Source organism: Carettochelys insculpta, chromosome 16 (assembly GCF_033958435.1).
Source record: "Carettochelys insculpta isolate YL-2023 chromosome 16, ASM3395843v1, whole genome shotgun sequence".
Lineage (NCBI taxonomy): Eukaryota > Metazoa > Chordata > Testudines > Carettochelyidae > Carettochelys > Carettochelys insculpta.
Genome location: NC_134152.1, coordinates 3,758,205 through 3,782,792, shown reverse-complemented (window position 1 = coordinate 3,782,792; position 24,588 = coordinate 3,758,205). Strand labels below are relative to the sequence as shown.

Sequence of the window (24,588 nt, the reverse complement as noted above, 5' to 3'; positions counted from 1 at the left end):
CTTATTCAGTAAACTCTGTAATCCATACACAGTCCCTCCTTTTGAAGTCCCCTCCATCCAGAGTCTTGCCTGAAGCTTCAGTGAAAGAGATTAAAAGCCCCAAAACACCAAAATACCCCTCCCTCAGGGCATGGGAAGGAGAAACCCTAAGGAGTTAGCTTTTCAGAACATAAGAATTGAGTCTGAGGCTACTGAGTCCTGCCCCGCCCACCATAAGCGTCATGTAACTGCGCTAAACACATCCAGTTCTTCCTAAAATTCAAACTGTTTTGTCCCTATAGCTCCTATTAGCAGGTGATTCCAGAAACTCACCCCGTGATGGCCTCAGTTTCCAGAACCTGCATTTGTAAATGGATAATTTATACCTGTTTATTCTTTCATCAACACCATCCTTTAACTTAAACAGCTCTCTTCCCTCTCTAGTATTTACCCCAATGTATTTATCCAGAAAAGTCAATCTTTCAGCCTTTTTGTGTACTAAACAAGCCACACTTTTCCACATGCTCAGTTCAGAATGCATCTCATCGCCATATCAGGGCCACGAATGGTAAGGTCTGCAAAGGTGAAATTGTCTTCCTGGGTGGTTGAAATATAGTGCTCATAAATTATTTAAAAATAAAATTAAAACAACACCACATTATAAAAAAGCATTAGTCACAATCTCCATTTAGCATGAAAAGTGATCCTGAGTCAAAACTGGTTAAGATTAACTCCAGGACAGAGCGCCAAAGAAAGGCTATCTGCTTCTGGGCCCAGGTCACCTGAAGTGCACGCAAGCACGTTACATAGCCTACTTACACAGCTATGCAGAAGCTAAGGAAACCTGGTCCAACAGGTTACTAATTTAAAAAAACGAAAAGAAAAAACTAAATCACATATTTTCATTCCATTTCTGCACACTTCAGCGACAAACAAATCTCATACAAGAAGATCACCTCTCAAAACCCATTCTTTTCCTAGGGCTGTAGCAGACAAGACAATTTCTACACAAATCACATCTAAACATTTAGGTCCAGAGACTGACAATAAAGCTACAAATTGGTCACGGCTTTTTTGGGTACAAGTCATGGACAATAAACATTCACGGCCGTGACTAGTCTATGACTTATTAAAAATAAGTAATTAAATTGGATAGGTGGTGCTGCAGGGGGTGGGTGTTATCACCTTGGCTTTGCACATGAGGCCACCTGCTGGGTGCTGTGTCTGCTCTGGCTGCCCAGTACCGCTAGAGCAGCAGCTGTTGTGATTATCCCAAGGACAGCTCCACCAGTGGCTGTTGCAGCTGGCCTGGGGCCACTTGAGCAAGCAGTCTTGGGGTCAGTCATACAGGCCCCTGCATAAGTCATGGAAGTGGCACAAAGTCACAGATTCTGTGACAGACACAAAGCCCTAACAAGAACAACGCTCAGCCTACATCATGCTGCCAACATGTTTAGACCTCCAACTGTCCCTTCCTGAAAGCAAGTCCTTTACAGTATCCTTAGAGAATGACCTCTACTGTTGTGTCAAAAATTACACAAAAGGTGTTTTAAGGAAACTTTGCAATGACAAAAGTATGGGTCAATTTTAAAATTAAGAGCCATACCGCCCTTTCCATTTGTTTTCAATGGGTAAGGCAAAACACTTTTTGGAATCATTCCTGACACTTTAATTGCCTTTTTCGAGGAAGTGCTTCTTATCTGACAAAAGTTGCACTCAGCCTGGGATAAATTCTCATACCTGATTGTCCTTCCCATACATAACCCCATCTGCTTTAGCATTAGCATTTAATCCTTCCACACACCAGTCATCTTCCTCTTTGTGTATAAGACAAGTGGAGTGTTCTCATCTTTGACTTCTACCTCCCTATTCTGTCTATGCACAGCACAGAATTAGCATATACAGGAGATGAACAAATCATCCCCTAATTGGGAAAGGAAGAATCTGTGCCACAACTTTTGTCAGCAACGAACTAACAAATTTGATACACTGCAGCCAACAGTAACACTTAAAATGGTCCCCAACTCTCAGGAAAGGTCCAGGAAATTCCTTACTGAAAAGGTCTGCATTTCTGCATGTTGAAGGTGTGAACTGGCCAGTAGACTAGACTTCAAACAGATACAACTGTCTTTTCCTGACAGGTTTAACCCAGTGGCCTAAGGGAAATGAACAGTCTTCAGAACAGAACTGAAAGGAATATGTAACCACATCACCAAACTTACTCACTGCATTCTGGTTTGCCGTTTCAGCAGAAATGTAAAAAACTGAATGGGAAATGCAACTGAATCTTTCTCAGCGTTCAGCAGCTAAACAGGAATTCACTCTCCAATACTAGAACATGATTTTACATTTTCACAATGTCCCAAAGTTGTAACTACAACAAAATACAAAAAAGTGAGGTCCTGAGATGCCAATATGAAGAGAGATTCTGACAATGGCAATTTTGCTTAACTTGTGAAACATGACCTCTTCCCACCACAAATCAGAGCTGTGATAGACCAGATCAATAAATACAATAAAGACAAAATAAACTCTGCCTCTACTCTTCAGCTGTCAGAAGCAAAGAGGAAGCTATAAATGGGCGATTTGCCACTTGCTCACACACTTCTACAGTCTCTGATCATCTCATAGCCCTCTGACAGCAGGGGTCTGCATCACAAAAAAAGTAACTATAATTTTGCAAATTGGCACCTGCCTTAAAGCAAAGAAACCAAGGACTTCAATCAGAGCACATGACATGGCAGTCTGGAGAAGCCTGCATTGCCTTCTGCCTATTCTGTAGATATCTTCAAGACTATCAGTACAATACCTTTTAGCCGTGTACTAAATGTGGTTAGCTTTAAATACATACCCTTTGTTTGCTAGAGTTAAGCGTACAGAAATGGCAAGCAGGCCACTGTTTCAGAGTACTAGATTCTTCTCTTCAGTAACTTTCTAGAACCATTTTATCCTAGTTTTAGCCTTCCTCAAAGAGATTCTAAAACATTTTAATTTATGACACAATAAAAAGCACGTCTTATTTACCATCTCACTTTTAGGAGAGCCAAATGCCAGAAACTGATGAATAAAAATTTTACAAAGCATAGTTTCTCCTGGTTTTCTTATTACACCACAAGCTAATAGTGAATAAAGCTGAATCAATCTTTTTAAGCAGTGAAACATTTTCATTGCTACAAAAATTAATACATAAAACAAACTCTTAGGCTAATTTTAAGATGTAACTTCAAATCCCATTTTTCTTTAAAACTACAAGTATGATACTTTAAGAATGAAATCTTTGAAAAATGGTTGCACAATAAATGACTTCAGCGGGACCCAACTTTCATTTCTGTTCAGAAATATGATCTGTTTGGGATCTTTAGCGCACAGTTATATTCATAGAATCACAGAACACTAGGACTGGAAGGGACCTCGAGAGGCCATAGAGTCCAGCCCCCTGCCCCAATGGCAGGACCAAGTACTGTCTAAACCATCCCTGATAGACATCTATCTAACCTGTTCTTAAATATCTCCAGCGTTGGAGATTCCACAACCTCCCTTGGCAATTTATTCCACTGTTTGAGCACCCTGACAGTTAGGAACTATTTCCTAATGTCCAACCTAAACCTCCCTTGCTGCAGTTTAAGTCCATTGCCTCTTGTTCTATCCTCAGAGGTCAAGAAGAACAAGTTTTCTCCATCCTCCTTATGACACCCTTTTAGATACCTGAAAACCGCTATCATGTCCCCCCTCAATCTTCTCTCTTCCAAACTAAACAAGCCCAATTCTTTCAACCTTTTTTCACAGGTCACATTCTCTAGACCTTTGATCATTCTTGTTGCTCTTCCCTGGACCCTCTCTAGTTTCTCCACATCCTTCTTAAACTGCAGCGCCCAGAACTGGACACAATACTCCAGCCGAGGCCTAACCAGCGCAGAGTAGAGCAGAGGAATGACATCTCGTGTCTTGTTCACAACACACCTGTTAATGCATCCCAGAATCATGTTTGCTTTTTTTGCAACAGCATCACACTGTTGACTCATATTTAGCCACTATAATCCCTAGATCCCTTTCTGCTGTAGTCGTTCCTAGACAGTCTCTCCCACCTAGCCTAGTATCTTAGTTATACATGAACTAGGGGTATCTAATTTACACATAATGAGAAAAAAAAAAAAGAAACAAATACTTTCAAGGCACCTGAATTTCCATCAGTTACTAAAATCAGTCTCTCAGATACCTGAGGAAAAACATGCATCTAGACAGAACGATAAAGTTATACGTACATACCTTTGTCATTGCTCCTGTCTGTGCTGCGTTCAGGCCTGTGTGACCAGACATCTGTGGTGACACTTGGGTTAAAGTCTCTGCCAGCACACTGCCTGCATTCCCTTGCATGGAAGGGGCAGAATATGGCATTCCTGCTCCTCTTCCTCTTCCAGCTGCACCAAGAGATCCATTCATCACCTGCCCTTGTCCTTGCTGAGGCTGGTTCATTAAACTGTGGCCAGAGTTACTGTTGAGCAGACCCTGATGAGGCTGACTGAAATTAGCATTCATACAGATCCCAGGACCAGTCTGCGATGTTGCAGGGCTGCTAGTCACCAACCCCACTTGTTTTTGTGCTTGAGAGTTCAGTGCTTGTGATGCAGGTGTGGCAGGTCCAGAGGTGCTGGCTGCCTGCTTTGCCAGGCCTGAAGCTGAAGAGTCTCCCTGGTTTAAAGGGCTCTTACCCATAGCACCCAGATTACTGATGTTAGCACTGTTCGGCTGCCCTTGCACTTGGCTACCAACTGCTTGCTGGACAGGGCTATTTGAATTCACATTTCCAATTCCAGGATTTAAGGTAGAGCTACTGCCTCCTCTCAGAAGTTCAGAAAGTTGTTTGTGTTTGGAAGCTGCATCTGGAACAAGATTCCCGCTGCTGTTTAAAAGGCTTAACTCTCCATTGGGGATCAGCTCATCAGGAAGATCATTTTCCAAGTCAAACAGGGATCCAAAATCTACAAGTTAAACAGAAATTAATTATGGTTTGATATTAAATTACTAAACCAACATAATCACATCCTGATTTTGGCATTCTGAACAAACAAACAATTCACTTGATATCCCTCCAACATAAGAAAGAGCTGGAAGATGCATTGTCGTCATTTGAAAGAGAATTCCCCTGTTATTTTAATTTATGTATCTTGATTTATTATTGAAGAGCCTACACCATTCTAGAAATAAAAAATAAAATTAATCCTTTGATATGCATACATATTATAACACTAGCGGCATAAAAAAGCTGACCTATGCCAATAATCTTATTTATACAAAAAAGAATTAATTATGCAATAATTAAGGTTGCTACACAATTTACATAACCCAAATACAAGGGGAAAATGACAAAGACTATTAAACTCCCACTACTCCTTCACTCACTTTACCACTACCTCATACTACAATAAACTCTTTCATATCCAGCAGCCCTGGGACCGAGAGGTTGCTGGATAGTCAAATATTCTACAGAGGTACACCCAGCAACGTATAACACTAAAGAAAAACAAGATTCGATAGTAAGAAACAAAAAATGTTTGCAGAATACTTTATTTACCAACAACAGTAGTATTGTACACTGTAAACTTATACTGTATTTATCTGTATTTACTTTCACTATACCTTACTCATGGAAAATGTAACCAAAATTTATTTACGGTTATTATGCCGGTTATTTGAGAGATCCAGATTTAAAAAAAAAAAAAAAAAAAAAAAAAAAAAAACTTACTGCACAATATTAACCTTAACTCAGCTCCCCTTATTCAGATTAACACCTTCCCTTCTCTACCAAAATGCCCCCTGCCCATATTATTAGTTGGGAATGTGGACAGGTTTTAATTAATGAAACATTTAACACAAATCACATGTATCCATGAAGTCACCAGGTGGTCCCTGAGAGGCACATAATTCATACTCTAGAACGGTGGTTTTCAAGCTGTGGTCTACAGTCCACTGGTAATCCACAGACTACGTCTAAGATTTTCCAAAGGGATCTGTACCACCCTTCAGTGATTTTATGGGTCCACAAATGAAAAACCCTACACCGTATAGTTTATTTGTGCTGTTTAAAAAACTGAATAATTGTCACAGATAGAGTTCAGAAACAGAAGGGACCATTAGATCACCTAGTCAAATCTTCCAAATATCATAGGCCGTTTAAATTTCACAGATAACCCATATGCTGGGCCCAGTATCTTGTGTTTGATTGATTAAAACATGCCTTCCAGAAAGGTATTCCACCTCTGATGATAACAAGAGGTAAGAGACTCCAAAACTAGTCTTAATCATTTGTTCCAAAAGTTAATCAAACATTGGTAAAATCATAGGCAAATTTAAATTAGAATTAAGGCCCAGCTTCTTCTGCTTCCAGCCACTACTCTGCTAATATCAAAAATCCATTAGAACTTGGTACTTCCTCCCTGAAAAGTTACTTACACACTTACACACTAACCTTCCAATCTTCTTGATGGGCTAAGCAGACTCGATGACCTCTGAAAGTCCCTTCCAGTTCTGTGAGATAGGTTTATCTCCACATTCAGTATTTGTCTCATTAATGCAATATTTTCAGGTAAATATTGTCCCTCTTCTCCAATATTTTTACACCCAAGGATCATATTAGTCCTTTTTGCTATAGCATCACTCTAGGAGCACATGTGCAGTTGCTTATCCCCACAAACCTCTAAATCCTTTCCAGGATCACTGCTTTCCACGATACAGTTGTCTATTCAGAAACACAACCCTCGCTCTTCTGTCCCCAGATGTATAACTCAGGCTATGTCAAAATATTTTGTTTGAATGGGTCCAGCTTAAAAAAAAGATCCAGATCACTTTGAACAATGGTCACATCTTCATTATTTACTACTCTGTCATTCACATGGTTTCCAGACAAATAAACAAATTTGAGATCCTCACTCAAGACTTTAGAGAAGAGTTTTTAGCCTGATATCAGAGCCCACATGTCCACCTGATTACAAGACAGATTTCCTTGGAGTTTTCCAACTCTGGGTTCAGACCAACTTTGAATTCATTAAAATATTCTACTGCATGATGGATGGGTATGTAATCCAGAATGCTATTTTTAATACGTAACTGATTCAATATAAAAAGTAATTTGTTAGTTACACAAGTTTTATTTTCTAGTGAAAATACATAAACTAACTTTACTCTAGAAAATAAAATTTGTGTAATTAACAAAGGGTATACACCTGTGACTCACATTTCAGCTGAACACTCTGAAAGCAGTGAATAAGTATGTAGGAGCCCCGAGTGCTACTGTATACTCTAATTGTAACTCTATCAACTTTTTATTAAGTGGATTTTTGTTCAAATCTAACTTACTGCACTGAATTTGCTAACTTCTCTTACCAACTTAAGTAAATTTTCCTATTTTTTTTTGTTTTAGAGAGATTACTGTATATTTTCACCTATTGTCTACCGTTCCCACCTTATCTTTTCCTCCTCTCTCCTCTACATGACCTCTTCATACTTACCTGCTAAACCATTCCGCCTCTACTTTGTTTCTTTACCAGCCGGACATCTCTCAACATTTCTCTTTTCTAACTTATTCTATCATCTCTCCATCCAACTGAGCTCCCCGTCACACTAAACAACTGTAGTGCTTACCTTCAATGCCATTCATTGCTTTCCTGAGCACCAAAGCTAAACTGCTGATTGTTAGTTTTCACTGCTGCTATTCAGACTCTCATTTGCAACAGCAAAACTGACAAAACTAGTGAATTTTGATTCTGCTGAAGGTTGGTCTGAATAGCCATAAACTTAAGAGTGGCCATCCAGGCTCAGAGGGATGGTGCATCTACTCCAGTGTCCTGTCCTCCAACAGAGGCCAGTGCTTCAAAAGGAATGAACAGAACAGAGCTGGCATTCAGTTCCAGTTCCAGGCACTCTGAGGTTTAGGCCACCCAGAGAACAAGGTTGCATCCCGGACCATCTTGACTACCTGCCAGTGGTGAACTCATCCTCCATGAACATATCTAATTCCTTTTTGAACCGCATTATATTTGTTGCCTTTACAAACAACTCCCACCCCCAAAAATGAATTGCATAGATTGATTGCGCTTTGTATGAATGCATATCTCCTTATGCCTTAGTTTTTAAAGTGGCTGCCTGTTAATTTCACTTCTCTATTCACTGTCTCCATACCATTAATTATTCTAGACCTCTACTTCTATTAGTAGTCTAATTTCTAAGCTGAACAGTCACAGTCTTTTCAATCTCTCCTCATATGAAACTTCTGACAGCGCCATAATCATTTTTGTTGCCCTTCTCTGTACTTTTCCCAATTCTAATGAAGCCATCTGTCTGCAGCCGTAGAAAGACAACACATCAGTTTATACCTGGCCCAAGTCTGACACCTATCACAATCATAACAGCTACAAGCTTTTTTCTTTATGAAAATGTAGGTGGTGAAGAGGATGTGGCACTTGCCACGCAAACTTCTCAAATGCTACAGAAGTATAATTTTGCTACAGCCATGCTCATAAAACTGCTGATGCTACATGCTTGAGGGAAAAAAAAAAAGAAATAAAAGGAGATGAAAACAGAAGGAGAATGGGGAAAGGCAAGATGTGTTTTGGATTTCACTTGCAGTTGATTTGAAAAAAGATGGCGCAGAAAAAAAGGAAACTGTCACTGCCACCAACCATGGCTTTCAGCAAGTCAGAAAGACCAACATTTTTAAACTAAAAATACCAAAAATCTAGATACCCAAGTCTAAACATAGGCAAATAAATTACTTAGTTGTCAACAATGATGAGAATTTACAATTTCCACTTATTTAGGAACTTATATATGAGCTGAACTGTATCTGTAGGCACCCAAATTTGAAAGTTTTAGCTAGTGACTTCTCTAACTCGGGCCTCCTCCACACCGAAAAACTACACAACTCTGTCAGGCAGGGCAGTGAAAAACATAATACTGATCAACATAGCTATGTTGATATATTCCCCAGTATAGCTAGAGCAATGCTGACAGAACATGGCTTCCATCAACTCAGCTAACTTCAATCAAGAACTGGGGTTCCTACATGTGGCAGGAAAAAAATTTGCAGGTCTATGATGTATTAATGCTTCATCTACAATGGCATAGCTATGCCAATACTGTGTGTAGTAGACATATCCACAGTTTCTCCATTCACAAAACAAGAATAACAATGCTCTGCAAAGATCTGAAACCAATATATGGAAAACCTACATACCCTAAGCTTCATCTTCCCTTCTCACAGGGCATGCTCTTGAGAGACCCAAGAGCCAAGTATTTACACACCATATGATCTCGGAGAATTTTTATAAACACAATATAAAAACTAAGACAACAGAACAGAAGACTTCTCCTGAACATCCATTCCCATTGCCCGGCAAAATTAGACAAATCTAGTTTAAACAATGGAGTATTTGTGCCTTTTTGACAATCAAAAACAAGCACATAAGAAAGAAACGAGCATGAAGCTTAAAACAGTGCATCTGTAAACACTCAGTATTCAATGCCCATTAAGATGATGATTCTGTTTCCTATTTTTATATTTCAATCTGTGTTGTGTACAGTAAAAAAACCATCAACATGCAATATCCATTTTAGAACTGTTACAATGAAATGAAAAAACACATGAGTCTGCATATGCACTTTTGCTACAAATTTATAAAGGCAACCGATTCTCTCAGCATCTATAAAAAAACTCCATGCCAAAATGACTAAGTGACCCATTTCTCACGTTAGACCCCTTTCTCTGTACCCCCACCAAAAACAAAAGAAAACAAAAAAACTCTAACCTCAAACATAATTGCTTAGACTCAAGCATTTCTGTTAGCTTCTGTTACGGTTGTCATTTTCATATCCAAGGAATGCCAACACTTAGCAAGAGACTGGAATAAAATGTCTAAGTTCTGAATCCAAGAAATGTTGGTCTTATCATACTCACTCAGTCTGGGTCTGACCACCCCTGCTAGCCTTGCCTGGGTCTGAAGAGCCACCTTGCAAAACTACTTAAGTCACCCTGTCCTTACTGGGTCTGCACTTTCCCTTATGTATTGCCAGGCCTTCTGGGGGAATCCCATGCTACTTGACACTGCAGTAAGCTCTATGGTTCTGTCCCAATAAATTGTAAGATATGCTGTCGGTCCCTCTGGGCACAGGAGGGAATTGCCGGAAGGCCCTGAAGCACTTTCTACAATCAACTGATTTAGCCTCTGTGTTCAACTCAAAGCAGGCAGGTTACCAGCCTGAGTAAAAGCGGAGCCCAGGCTCCAACCTATACCCAGAGCTATGCCAGTTATCTCAGTTTTCAAACTTCAAAGCACCTCTAAAACCAAATGAGTGACTTGTCCAATTTGGGTGCTGAGTGGGCGTATGCCTACCCACTGCTAAAGCACCCTCCCCACGGCCTTTTTTTTTTTTTTTTTGGTTTGGAGAGGGGAAAGATCAAGTCTCAGGAACTCAGCTAATTACAGGCAATGAGCAAGATTATAACAGGGAAAAGCAAAAAGGTCAAAGGGTCAAACAATGAAGCCTGAAGGGGACAAGAGAGAACCCTGATCGTGCCCACGGCTTCCTGAAGGTGTCAATGGGGCCAGAGGAACTCTGCCCAGATGCATGAACAGAATGAGTAGCAGAAATAGGCCACTCAGTCACAGACTTCTTCAGCCACGCTCCTCTCCCTACTCTTAGAGAAGGCTGCTTTCACTAGCACTAGGAAGAAGTTGACAAAGAGGCCCTACGGTTTAGCAAAGCCACAGGGAGGGACTACATTAGATAAGTGCAGCCAAAAATGCCAAAGGGTATCTAGGAGCCGCCAGTACAGGGACTGCAACCTGGTACACTCAAGAGACAGGTGTGCCAGAGTTTCCCTCACTGGGCAGAAGGGACAGGTGTTGGGGATGCAAGTCAACTGTGCCACGCTATACAGCTGGCTCACAGCATGTGGGGTCGGATGACCTCAGGGCCTCACAGGCCACGTGCTCAATGAAAAGGTCCAAAGAGCCTCAGGCGCAGGGTGAGTGGGGAGTACCTTCCCACAGGACCCAGCCAAGGCAAACCCCATCAGTGGGCAATACAGCTCCCTGCAGCTTCTGAAGGACACGCTGGGGATTGGGAAGGGTGGAGAGCCCCATGTGTTGAATGAGTGTCAAGGGATCCACCCAATCTCCTGGGTTGTGGTCCAGGAGGTCTCCAAGTCTGACTTCTGCCATGACCAATGTCTGGAGCAGAGGGTGACTGTCACCTACACACACAACTGGAAATTGTGCAGCAGGGGCGCCACGAGATCATCTGCCTCGGTGTCTGCCAAGCAGCTGGTCGCTGATATCAGCCACCAGGTCCAGAGGAGGTCCTGGTAGGAGGCAGGCAGCCTCCTTGGATAGAGATAAAGGGAGTTGTTGGGTATAGCGGACCCCTTGGACGCTCCACACAGAACTACCCGTATCATAAAGGAGCCTCTGCAGGCTATGGAAGCAGAAGACGGGAAACTGAGTAGGCAAACTCCTCAGGCCCTGCCCACCCTTTCCCAAGGGAAAGCGAAGCACCCCTGCACAGACCAGGTGAGGTCCTGGCCAAAAAACCTCCAGAACCAGCTTCTGAAGGTTGGCCAGGAAAACCTGGGCTGGAACCAGGGTGCTGAATGATGCCAAAGCACGGACAAAGCCAACTGACTGAGCACAGATGAGTGACTTGTGTGCGGATGGGAGAGGGACAACACCCAAATCAGAGCCTAGGCTAACTCTGCATATAACAGAAGAATAGTGCTGCCAACTCTTACAATTTTAGTCGTAAGTGTCACAATACGTGGTGCCTTTCGTAAAAGACCCAGTCCTTACACAAATGTGATTCAGTCAGAATCTCAACTCATACACAAAGAGTTTCTACCCCTTTTGTTGCACAGAACGGTTTAAAAATGTAACCCAAAAAACACCACAGAGAATCAAAACCAAGACTCAACACCCCCTCCCCCAAAATCCAATTTTTAAAATCTCAGGATTTTCAAACCCTTCTCCTAAATTTTGGTGGACCTAGCTTCATCAAGGTTAGTGATACTGCCAGGATCATTTTTGAGGAAACACGGCTTTTTATAACGAATTCAAAACCTTATGACCACCAAAAGGAAAGCATCCAACCTCTAGAACACATAGCGAATGATCACTATCAACATTTAATATTTTCAATAATAGCCTATAACAAACCTGCTATTTGAATTTGGAGATAAATTTATTTACTAACCAAATTTTCCTTTGCAACCCCAGCTTCGTACAAAGTAGCATCTTTCTAGACTAAAGAATGGGTCTATACTGGGGTCTCACTTTAGCACAGGTACATCTCTCAGGAATGTGAAAAATCCACCCCTCTGAGAAAAACAACTTCCTAACTGGCAGGGTGGTCAAACACTGGAATAAATTGCCTAAGGAGGTTGTGGAGTCATCACTGGTGATTAAGAGCAGGTTCGACACACATCTGTGAGGGATGGTCTAGATCAGGGGTTGGCAACCTGTGGCTCTTTAAGGAGCCCCATGCAGCTCCAAGCCCCGCCACTGCTGACTCCTCTTGCAGCTCCAGAGGTGGCCACTGCTTAATGGGAATTCAATTTAAACATACATTTTGTGTAAACGGTGGCAACTCCAGGGCTCAGCAGCGGGGAGCCCCAGAGCAACAGCTGGCCAAGCAAGGAGCTGCTCCACATGGCTAGAAGTCAGCTGCCGTGCGTGCGTGCGTGCGAGAGACACCAAGCCTGCCCCTGCCAGAGCCACACAGACCATCAAGAAGGCAGAGGTGGCAGCAGTGGGGGGAGGCTGTAGCTGAACTGTGCACTGAGGTGAGTTAAACCTGGGGGTGGGAGGGGAGGTCGGACTGCCTCGTATTCACATGCTCTGCAGCTCTTGAAGGTTTGATTTTGTAACTGAATTTAAAAAAATGGCTCCTCTTGTGATTGCGGTTGCAGACCCGTCGTCTAGATGGTGCTTGACCCTGCCATGAGTGCAGGGGACTGGACTTGCTGACCTCAAGGTTCCTTCCAATGATTAGATTCCATACCCAGGATAAACCTCATAATCTGGTATCTGATGGTAGTTGCAGAGGCAAAGCTTTTACATTAGGTATGAAGCCTTGTGGAAAAAATAGTAAGCAGCAATGGAACACTTATGCATCAAATGCTTACAATGACTGCACCTGAGAAGTTCTCTAATCTATTTCCATTTTTTGTTTGCATCCTTTCTAAGAAAAAAGGAAGATGACCAATTTGTCACGCTTTAGTCTCCATTCTTGGGTGGCATTGTCAGCAACTGGGATAGTTATTCTACCATTTTCATCTCAGAGAAAAAAATCAATAACATTTTGTATACTTAACTATTATCTGGTCATCTCTCATGTTCAACAAACCATCATGCATTAAATAGCACTGTATTTTTTCCTGTTTTTCCATATGCAGTATTTAGATGAAATGCAAGCTTAGATCTGCCTGAAAGATTACATTCTGAGCAAAATACTTTTTTTAAATTGTTTATTTGGTCCTATTTTGCAAAAAAGGCAGGCAAAACTACCAAAACCAGGTTCAGGCATCTCAGATTTTATGGCATCAGCATCAAATGATCTGTGTCATTGTTGCCTTTCCAAGAGTAGCAAAGACTGCTGGTGAAGGAAGCTGAGGTTGAAGTGTCGCTAACCATGGTTCTCCCTCCAGTCTGTCGCATTCCCAGCCCCTCTGGGATCCCAGACAGTTTAATAAAACTGCCTTACTGTTTCCTGATTGGCAAAAGCATGCTTAGGTCCTTAACATTTTTTAAAACAATTCAAATTTAATTTACAAAAAGATTACAGTATTTCCAGTATCAAAACTAAACACTACACACATACACACAGTAATTTCAATGAACGAGTGCAATAGATGGTCAAAGAAAAATTAAAAATCCCACTGATCTGATTTCTTTTCCTGTAAAGCACCTGCCTCATACAGAAAAATATGAACCTTTTCAAACTGCGGGGTTAGACCTGGTTGATGAATTCCCCCCACCTTCAAAAGAACGGGGTAAAATGACTATATCCAAAAGTACAATAATAATCTTGAAAATGGAATTCTGTAAGCCTGTATAACCAAGAAGGTGACCGGATAACTATTCGGATTCCTTTGCATTTGAACTTGGGAACACCATTCTAGAACCAAGGAATAGGTGGAAAGACAGAATCTGGTTTGTCCATTCCTGAACCAGTGCATCGGTTACCTGTTCTTCTTTCCTTTCAAGAAATAAAATTGATACCATGAAAAGGTCCATGTTTAGAGATTCCAAAGGCATCAAGCTTATTAGGGTGCCAAGTGAAAAGAGGGTCACAAAGACAGTGTGAGATCATGAGCACTCAACAGTTTACACCCACCCCCTCCCAATATAATAGAGTGGGTGACTTTGAACTTTGGGCAGAAATGGTCTTTTATTTTGCCATTTTCTCTTCTAGCAACCATGGGTGTCCCAGACAAAGAGCACTCAAAGTTTCAGGTAGAAGTGGAGACTACATGACATAAATGCACAGTGATAAAAAAAGACCCTGCCGATCTAAAATGTAGTCAACCTCCAAATGTGAGTTAAAAGTAGTTTCAGGGTCAATGTTTTCCTGTTTTTAAAAATATTTCTCTTGTCTCAGGCTGCTGTGTGAAAACCCAGACAAAGAAGGAACTTACTGATTTATCAAATACTGACACAGGTTGCACAGTAAAACAACTGCGATTTGGATACAAATGCCTTCCCCCGCCACTCTCTCTTACATTTCAGTTTCAATGTAGGTGTCTCACATCCTGTTTCTAAAATTTACTTGACATCTACTAACCTAAGGTTTAAGAATACCAGACAGGCTTCAAAAAATCTCTCACACCAATAACTCCAGAAGCCACATCTCAAACAATATAACTGGTGCATATTATTTTGAAACTCTAACAAGGCAGTCAACATGCTATTTAATTTTTGAAACATAGCTTTCTACAGATCTCTTGCTTTTTTCCACATCGTCTTTTCCTTTTGGCCTCACTCTTGTGATATGTCTTCTTGTGAATGGTCTTCAATGGATTTGCTCTTCTCCTCCTCGCCCTACACGTTAGTAGTGGGCAAACCGCAGCCTGTGTGCCCATCTGCTCCTTCTCCCATGAGCCTCCGATGCACTGGAATACTGGCACTTCACTTCCTACTCTTCCCCCCAGCCATCCAACCCCTTTGGTGCACCATGGATCCGCTAAATCATGTTCTGTTCCCTCTGCTCCCACTCCATCCCAGAGCTTGCATGTCACAAGTCTCCCCAAAATGCCTGTCTACTGTATTTTTCTAAGTTCTCTCTCCTCCCAGGCTCTCTAACAACTTTAGTTAACAGCCAGAAGTAAAGATGACATATGGGGGTTGGGGATAGATGGAGGAGGGAAGAGAAGAGAAGAGAACACCTAGGTGAGAACCCAACCCATGCTATCTCAAGCCCCTGTGAAGACAGCAGTGGAATTCCTACCAGGGTGCTTGCCATGAACTCATCATTGGAGTAGGGAGTAATTAATCTCTGGTTGGATGTCTCAATCAGATTCTCCACAAAAACTTTACCTAACGGCTGAAAGGTAAAGGCAGCACACTTGCGCTGATTCCCTCTGACACCAAAGAGCCTCTTGCTGCCAAGTGAGGTGCATTCTCCACAGCTCCAGCCCTTCCTTTCTTTGGCTGTTACTAGAAGGTGGTCTCACTATGCAGACCTTCTCGACCCCTCTTCTCCGGGCAGCAATCCCACATCCTCCTCTGTTATAAATCATATTTCAGAAGCAGCAGCAAAACTGATGTGATTTGCCACATCAAGCTGCTCTCTGCATTCTGGATAGTTAGAGCCAAAATACACGTCAGATTTTATTTGCTATAGTTTGCAAAAGTTCTGATGAGCAGCAAAGGCACTGAAGCTAACCATCCACTGACCGGGAAGACACACTACACTAGCTACACTTAGTTTTCATTTGAAGATTATCCTTACAAATGTAAGGACTAAAACATTTCAGCTTTTTTTAAATACAATTTAGAACTCACCTAGAAAAGCCTCCTGTCTCAGCACAAGTGAAATAGTGAATGTATTTTTTCAACCTAGCTTATAAGAACAGGTAAAATATTTTCACACATATATAATTTAAATTGATTCTGTTCTAAAAAGATGGAATTATGAGGAAAGAATGCCTAAAATTAAAAACTGGCTCTTACTGAAAAACGCATGAAGCACACAAGCCGAACAAGACAGAAAAATCTACAGGTGAGTCACTTTAGCCTCCATAAACCTATAGCTCTGAAGACTCCATGTAATGGAGTAAAGGACACAACCCACATCTTAAGAATGAAAAGATACTTACACAAGGGGCAGATAATTCTCTTTCCTAACAGTAGTGCTGCCTAACTGTAAACTTACTGCCAAATGTTAAACATGAAGCACAATAGCGTGTACTTCATTTTTAAATTAGCTTCACATCGTTTTTTCAGCAACTGGACTCATTATTGGGGTGAAAAGCCGATCTGCTCATATCTCCTTTTGAATCACAGAAGCTCCTAAGTATCAGAGAGGTAGAAGAGTTAGTCTCTATCTTGAAAAAGAACAAGAAGTCCTGTGGCACCTTACAGACTAACCAAAGTTTTGGAGCATAAGCTTTCATGGGCAAAGACCTGCTTCATCAGATGCATGAGTTGTATGTGTGCGCGCACGGTGGATTTAAAGAGGAAGTCTCGGTAAAGGGGAGGGCCAGAGCTGGCATGGTCTGAAGCTCCTGAAACATTTCTTTCCATTCAAAGAAATGTGGGGGCTACAGTCCTTCAGCTAAAAAGCTTACATCAATTTATTGCAACTATACCTTCATTTTTATATTATGTATTCTGCAAGTCTCTCTCAACTGACTTCTAAGTATACAGTGCACCTATTTAGATGTAATTTAATCTTTGTTACCTTAATGTACTATAAAGGATAATTTTAAGCAACATTATAAATCAGCAAACCCAAGACACATTGTAAAAATTAATAATGAAACAAAACTTGTGTTCTTTACTGCTCCTCTAAGCTGTATAAATGTGGTTTCAAATGTTGTACTATTTTAAATTCTAAATCCCTGAAGAGCACGTTTTGCTTTGCTTTGCAATTTAGCTTTGAGAGCCTGCGCAAAGGTTTACAGAATTGAAGTATGGACCAAAATATACACAAGGAGTAGATTACGGGTCCACAGTAGACTTGGAAACTGATTGTACACATTTTATAGTATGAAATCTTCAGCTTTCAATGGGCTACATAAAAATAATACCAACGTCCTACCGTAATGGTGATAGCCATCCCTATTTAAAACCCCATGGTCCTAATTCTGCAAGAAGCCAAGTAGTGTCAATTCCCATGGACTTCAATGAGCTGAGGGTAGTCAGTTCCTTCCAGACAGTCACCACCCTCATTGGCTTTCAACCGGTACTACTATACAGAGATTCTACAGATCGCTGAAGTGCACCTCTGAAATTTAGAGCAAAGACATTGTTGCTATGACAAAACAGATTCAAATTCAGTATTTACAAAAAACAAGTTGTGTGTTAACTTATGGCTTTCTCCCATAAGCACATACAAGACCAGAAACCTACAAAAAGAAAAACATATACCAATTTATTACTACAAATAAGAATATCTCCTGAAAATGAGATGCCTGCTTATATATGGCAGGAAAGTGAAATCTGAACTTAGGATGCTCCAACTTTTTTCGCATTGTGCAAGAGACTGTTTCTGTCCCAGATGGCTGAACCAAAATATGCTTTTGACAACAGAGAAGAACTAAATTATTTCTACCTGTGTGATTAAAGGGAATGAGGTAGGAGGTCTTTCAAGCCTCAGACCAAACAGTTCCTTTTACTTATCAGACTTAGTCTGGGAGTTATCACCAGATCATACTCGATATTGTGCTTATACACACCTATTATTTTACACTGCAAAATTATTGCATTAAAATGATATATTATATTTACTAAGTGATGTAAGTTTTGATGTAGGAGCTTAGTTTTCTTTTTGGGGCAAAGGAGAAGGTAAATGCAAGAGGAAGTGTAAGTGACAGACTGCATTAATTACATCTTATTTAGAATATTTATTAATTTGCAGTCATAATCAAGATGACAGATTTCTCCTGGTTGCCACACTATTTTTGCACAATCTATATTGCCGGTAATATGGGTGAATTAACGTAAGTTTTCCAAATGAAAACCAAGATGTAATCCACATTAAACAGCAGATTTTGAGAATAATTCTGAAAGCGTAGACTAAGAATAGATGAATATATCAAATTCCTAAACTGTTCCAGCTATTTCACTGTACGTAGCCACAATGTGAATTTCTTCTACTAATGTTTCATCAAAAATGCTGCTTATGTAGCAAGATTTATGTCTTTCTTCACACTTTATTATTAGAAACGTTCACAGGGAAAACACATTATTTAATAGTTCATCTTTTCTGAACGCTTATTCTTTATCTAAAGTCCAACTGTGGTGGTACAGACACAGAGTTATAGCCAAGTTAGGAAACTACAGCAGGAATAGAAACAATCACCTCTACAAAGAAAACTTCAAGAACAACCCTAAGAAACAGCATGAGGTCTAAAAGACACTGCAAACCGTGGCCGCTCATCCACACCCAGTAGACTCCTATGTGCTGCGAAGTACTACACATGGGTAATGTCTCTGTTCTGCTTCACAAGACAGCATTTATTCAGACATTTATAAAGTTATAAAAAAAATGCACCCACTGATAAAAATTCCAGGCCTACATACAATTATAATTCAAAAATATAATCCCAAAATGAATGCCAAAACATTGTAAAGCACAAAACTCCTATATGAATCTCCATACAAGAACAGACCTGTAATCCGTTTAGTATCCTACCTCTGACACAGGCTATCATCAAATGCTTTAAAGGACAGTGCAAGAAACCCCCATAATGGATAATTTTGGAGCAAGATACCAAGGCAAATTTCTCTTCTGAGAGCCACGCTGTTTGTATGTTTTCTTATATGCCAAGGTAAATATTTTTTTTTTACCACTTTTATATATTTTATGCTATCTAGGGTATTTCCATGTGTTCCCATGCAAACACATAGCCCATTTTTGAATCTTAATAAGTTCTTGGTCTGAATTATATCTTAAGCCACTGAGTTCTACATTATCAGAGAGGTGGCCATGTTAGTCTGTATCTTCGAGAACAACAAGAAGTCCTCTGGCACCTTACAGACTAGCAGATATTTTGGAGCATAAGCTTTTGCGGGTAAAGACCTGCTTCGTCAGATGCATCTGACAAAGCGGGTCTTTACTCACGAAAGCTTATGCTCCAAAATATCTGCTAGTCTATAAGGTGCCACAGGACTTCTTGAGTTCTAGACGTCCATGAAGAAGACCTGATATGATAATCCTAAAACTCAACTCAGCCCACTTAAGCACGTCTCCTTCCATGGTTGCCTCCTTTACCAGTATAAAAAGACCTGGCCAGTCTAAGGAACCTACAAGATACAGACACACACACACAGAGCTCAAAGTGCCTTGGCGACAATTTTCAGAACAGTGGAATGCTATGTGCTGCAAATACCTATAATACAGTCCACAGAACAATTTCAGAACGGTAAAGCATGTATTCTTCATCTGTACCGCTAAGCATTGCTTTGCATAACTGTTTCTTGGCAAATTTGCCAACTACATTAGGGATTGCTCAAATGTAAATCCAAAAAAAAAAAAAAGTCTTATAATGTACAAGCAACCATTGTATTTACACACTTGATCGTATGTGCAATAATTTCAAGAAAACAAATTTTATTAACAGTTAATGCTTTTGAAGTATTTATACACCAATGTTCACATGGTACACAAAAGGAGATGGTTTATAGCCGTTTGCAAAGTCATATGCATTCACAGTTAAGTATATGAATATTTACTCTCAGCCTGTGTTAATTTAAATAGAAGGTATTATCTTAGTGATTGCAGAGCCTTAAAGGATGGATTATTTTTATTAAACTAAGTTTTTTTTAATTGAAAAATTATACCTGACACGCACACCTGTATTTCTTGGATACAGGCCAGGAAAAAAGCTTAAAGTAAAATGAGTATACAAACATAGTTTCACTTCTTAAAAAAGTGTTTTAGTTGCTAAAAATGAGTAGGAAATATAACTAATAAGTTTAAATTTATACAGAACAATTCATAACAAGGTCAACTTTTTCTAATCTAAGTAATTTAAAATATTCTGAAATATTTTTCTGTTTAATACTTTATGTACTGGACAGCCACAAAAATTTTGTCACAACTACTTGTATAGATGCTTAAGAAACAGACATGCTAATTAATCAAGCAACACATAATTTGAAGTTGTAAACAATAACAAGCAAGCGAATGGTGAAACTGCATTTTATTAACTCGCTTATAATCCGAGGCTCATTTTAACTTTCCTAAATTACAAAAGTGTATAATAAACATTTTAAAATTTAAAGATTACAAAAATAAAACACTTAGAATAAGACTAATGGTTAGCTTTTGAAAATAATACATTTCTACAGCACCAAATGTTTAACGCATTTAACAAAATTTCGTTGTTTGCCGCACAGCATACGGCAGTATAACTATCACAGTGGACACCACAGATTGGCTCCTTTATGCATCTTACGAAATCCCCATTTTCCTACATCTTTATAGAAAAGGCTACTAATTAATATCATCAGTGCCTACACAGCATGCATTGACTCCAGAGACATAAATTTAAAAATCTAGATGGCTTACTGTACATCACGCCAAAACATGAATACTGACAGAATACTAAATGATTATGGCACTCAAAGATTAAAGCTAACACACTGCAATAATCAAATTACCGAAAACCTACTTTTACATTAAATATTTTTATAACAACTTGGCAACTTAGGTGTTATGAAAAGAAACATGAGTTAAATGCTTAGTTAAATGCAATCAGAAAGTCTGAGTATTTGATAAAGAAATTATTATGCAGTAACAAAACTCACTGATGCCGTCTCATGGTCAGGCAGTTAAATGAAAACCCTTTCCTATGGATATTTAACTCATTAGCTTAGTTATATGTATGAAGCTTGGCAACTATTGGGTAGCCTGCTGTATTGGTAGTAGTTAGCTTTGATTAGCGTTTCTGGTGTAAGAACATAAGGACCTTAATTATCCAGCTAATATATACAGATTTATGACATACACACTGCATTACTTTCATCAATATACCTTGTTTTTCTACTGTTAACAAAACACTAACTCAATGTGTAATTTTACATTTTAGAGCTACCACATTAACAATAGAGTTCACAAGACCTCTAACTTATTTCTACCATGCAAACATTACTCCGATACACTAAGGAAGATTTTCCTCAAACAATTCCTACATCACCCTAAAATAAACTGAGAGAAACAACATGCTACAACTTATCTCAATTAAAAATGTTTTCACTAAGAAGATTGAAGTTACTAAGTTATTTACCCAGAAAATGGGTTGATCAAATCTACTCACTACAACAACAAAGAGTATGTGAAAGGGAAACAAGGAAGATCTCAGCTATAAATAATGGTATTTTCATTAAACACGTAGGGCAATCCCTCCAGTGGGACTACTCACAATAGTAAAATTAAGCATGTGTACGCTTTTGCGTGACCGAGACCTTCATCATCATTTAATAGCAGAATATACAACCTGCTGTTTTTGAGGGCACACTGATTATTCATACCTATCTAAGCAACTGGTCAAAGGCAACCTTCATGGTTGCAACACAACTTTGTTATTAAACCAACAGACAAGAACCCATTTTAGGTTCATGGTTTTGTCTAATATTTTGCATTAAAACCCTAGTAATGTGTGTTGCGAACTAGCAGTGACAACAGACATAGAAAATTCATTGGGAAAAAGCTCTTTCAACATACTTAAGATCACAAACCAATACTACCTGTATTTAAAATAATTTAGACACACTGTCCTCACTGAGGTATTCCTATTTGTCAGATGTAGTATTCGTTCCGACACTGTCATATTTCACCCACCAAGGCTCTAAACCCACATGCTTAAGTTTATCTACCCTACAGACATGGTTGAGTACACTGAGACTACCCACATGCCAAAGTTTGCAACATAGAGAGAAGCAGAACTGAGACATCAAACACCCAAAATGATCACCTTCAAAAATCACAACGTTTCAAATCTTTTACCTACTATTGCAACAACTTAGGGACTATTTGAAAGATAAGAAAAAAGTTAGTTCGATTGCTGTGAAATGCACTACGCTAACACAAACATTGTGCGCACTGTCACTCACTGTCAACTCCAGTCAGTTCCACAGAGTTTAAATGGCTGAGTGCTACACCTGACGGAGTTCTTTGGCCAATTTTTGTACAGTCGCTTTCTTTTTTTACATGTTCTTCTCGTCCCTCCCTATTATGTGAAAATTTCAGAGAAACGTGAACTTTGGCTGGAAGAGACACTGCTGTTACGTTTATACCATATCAATACATACACTTGAGTAGTGAGGGTGTTTCCGTATATACGAGACACCGCACAACTGACATGCTTAAGAAGAAAATGCAGTTGTTTAAGGAAAATTGCTCAGCGTGGACTGCCAACCATTCATTAAACCCAATTTTTTGGTTAAGAATACGGTCACGAATGATGCTACATTTCAAGATGAAAATGGGCGGGCACACCAAAGGGCACAAAAGAGTGAGAGTGCACAGCACAGCACAAAGCTATTTTAAGGGGGGGGACCTGACAGTCTATGAAATGCTGCGAGCCAGGACGGCTAAAGACCACGCTGGGGGATCTGAAAAACCCCCTCTATTGTCCAAAGCCCAAACTTCTGAAAGTCGTGGCTCCGAAACCCGCCTGCGCCTGGGAAGCGCTTCCCGGGGAGTCAGGCATTTTTACAGCCCGCTTCTGAACAGCCAGGAGCCGGCCCCGCACGCTGGGTGAGAGTAACTGCGCGCTCTGGACGGAGTCATCCGCGCAGAGGCTGCAGAATAAAGCTGCCCCCCGAGCGCCCTGCGCCGCTGTGCGCGAACCCGCAGGCGAGCTGAGCGCCGGGTGAGACCGGGATAATCCCCCCCCCACCACTCCCGGTGGCTCGCGGGCAGGGTCCGACCCAGCTGCCCCGGCGCTCAGCTGGCAGAGGCCGGGCAAGTCAGCTGCGGGCTGCGCCGGCCAGCGCGGCTCCTGCCCGGCGGGCTGTCAGCTGGCGGGGGCGGGGTCCCCACTCCGCGCCAGCGCCCGGCCGCGGAGAGCAGCGCCCCCCTCGCCCGGCCGGCCCCGCTCACCTGTGCTGTCGCTGGCGGAGAAGCCCGGCGAGTTGAGCTTGGCTCGCTTGGGGTTGGGCGGCCCGTCCAGTAAGTTCTCCGCCATGGTAGCCGGCTCGGCGGTCGCTGCCCCCGCCCCGCGCCGCCCGCCGGGGCCGCCCGGATCCTGCGCCGCCGGCCTCGGCCAGCCGCCAGCAGAGCCTCCGCGCCGGGCGCCCGGGGAAGCTCGGCCGAGCAACAGCGCCGCTCAGTGCTGGGCCGGCGGCGGCCCCCGCTGCCCCATGCCCGGGCCGGGCCGCCGCCGCAGCAGGCCGCAGGGAGGAGGGCTCGGGGCGGGGTGGGGTGGGGTGGGGAGGGGAGAGAGCCCGGCGCCCCCTCCCGGCCGCTCCCCCTCCCCGCCGAGCGAGCGCGGAGGTGCCCGGATGGCGGCTCGGGCAGTCAGTCACTCAGGGAGCATAGCGCCCCCCCACCCCGCTCCTCCTCGTCCCGGCCCCTCCCTCCCCGCCGAGCGGGGGGCTCGCCCCGGCCCCGCGCCGGGCCCGGCCGGCCCCTGCCTCGGCCCCGCGGCCCCCGCGCGCCGCCGCCGCCGCCGGCAGGACGAACAATGAGCGCGGCGCGGCGGCCGCGGCGGCCACCGCTGCGGGTCCCGGCGGCGGCGGCGCCCCGGCTCGCCCGCCCCGGCTGGCGCTGGCCCGCTGGCCGAGCCCGGCTGGCCCTCCGCGGCGCTCCGTGCGGCTGCCCGTGCCCCGGCGGGCGGCCCCGCTGCCCCGGCCCGGCCCGGCTCGGCCCCGCTCCCGCCCGCGCCGCGCTCCGGCTCCGCGACAAGATGGCGGCTGTTGATTCCTCAATTAAAAAAAAAAGTTTTTTTTTCTCTTCTCTTTTCCAGGGACCATGGGGGCGGGGCGGGGGCGGGGCCGGCGTGCTGCGTCAGCGCGCAGGGGGGCCACGCCCCTCCCGGAAAGAGCCGAGCGCTGCCGGAAAGAGCCGAAGCTGCCCGAGGGGCGCCCGGCTGGGGGAGGGACGGGGGCAAAGCTTGGTAAATGACCGAGGAAGTGAGCCCCGCCCCTCTGGCTCCTGCTAAGTTACCCGGGAGGGGGGCGCCCCTTGGAGCCCCACAAGAGGGGCCCCTCTGCTGTCCCTCAGCCCCTCACACTGGTGCAGCAGCAGCTGCACCCCGCCAAGGCTGCCCTGCACTGCCCGCCCCCCTGCTGCAGCATCCACCCCAGGGGTGCCCTCCACAGCAAGCGCTCCTGGCTGCCCGGCGGGTGGGGAAGGGGTAGCTAGGTGTGAGCACTGGCCCTGCTAAACCCACGG

At 42.5% G+C, this 24,588-nt stretch overlaps 1 protein-coding gene across 3 annotated transcripts in view; it reads right to left on the bottom strand.

Annotated features, from left to right (window-relative positions):
* Nucleotides 1-23,794, bottom strand: part of CREBBP (CREB binding lysine acetyltransferase) — a 141,499-nt gene extending 117,705 nt beyond the window's left edge. For 2 of the 3 annotated variants that reach the window (XM_075010346.1, XM_075010347.1), the window contains exons 1-2: nt 23,296-23,794; nt 4,246-4,958 (exon numbers count right to left, since the gene is read on the bottom strand). In XM_075010346.1, coding sequence (XP_074866447.1) covers nt 4,246-4,958; nt 23,296-23,380 — 798 coding nt within the window. In that variant the 5' untranslated portion in view covers nt 23,381-23,794. The remainder of the gene's footprint in view (nt 1-4,245; nt 4,959-23,295) is intronic. The other variant, XM_075010348.1, reaches the window with a different exon arrangement.
* Between the last annotated feature and the right edge of the window lie 794 nt (nt 23,795-24,588).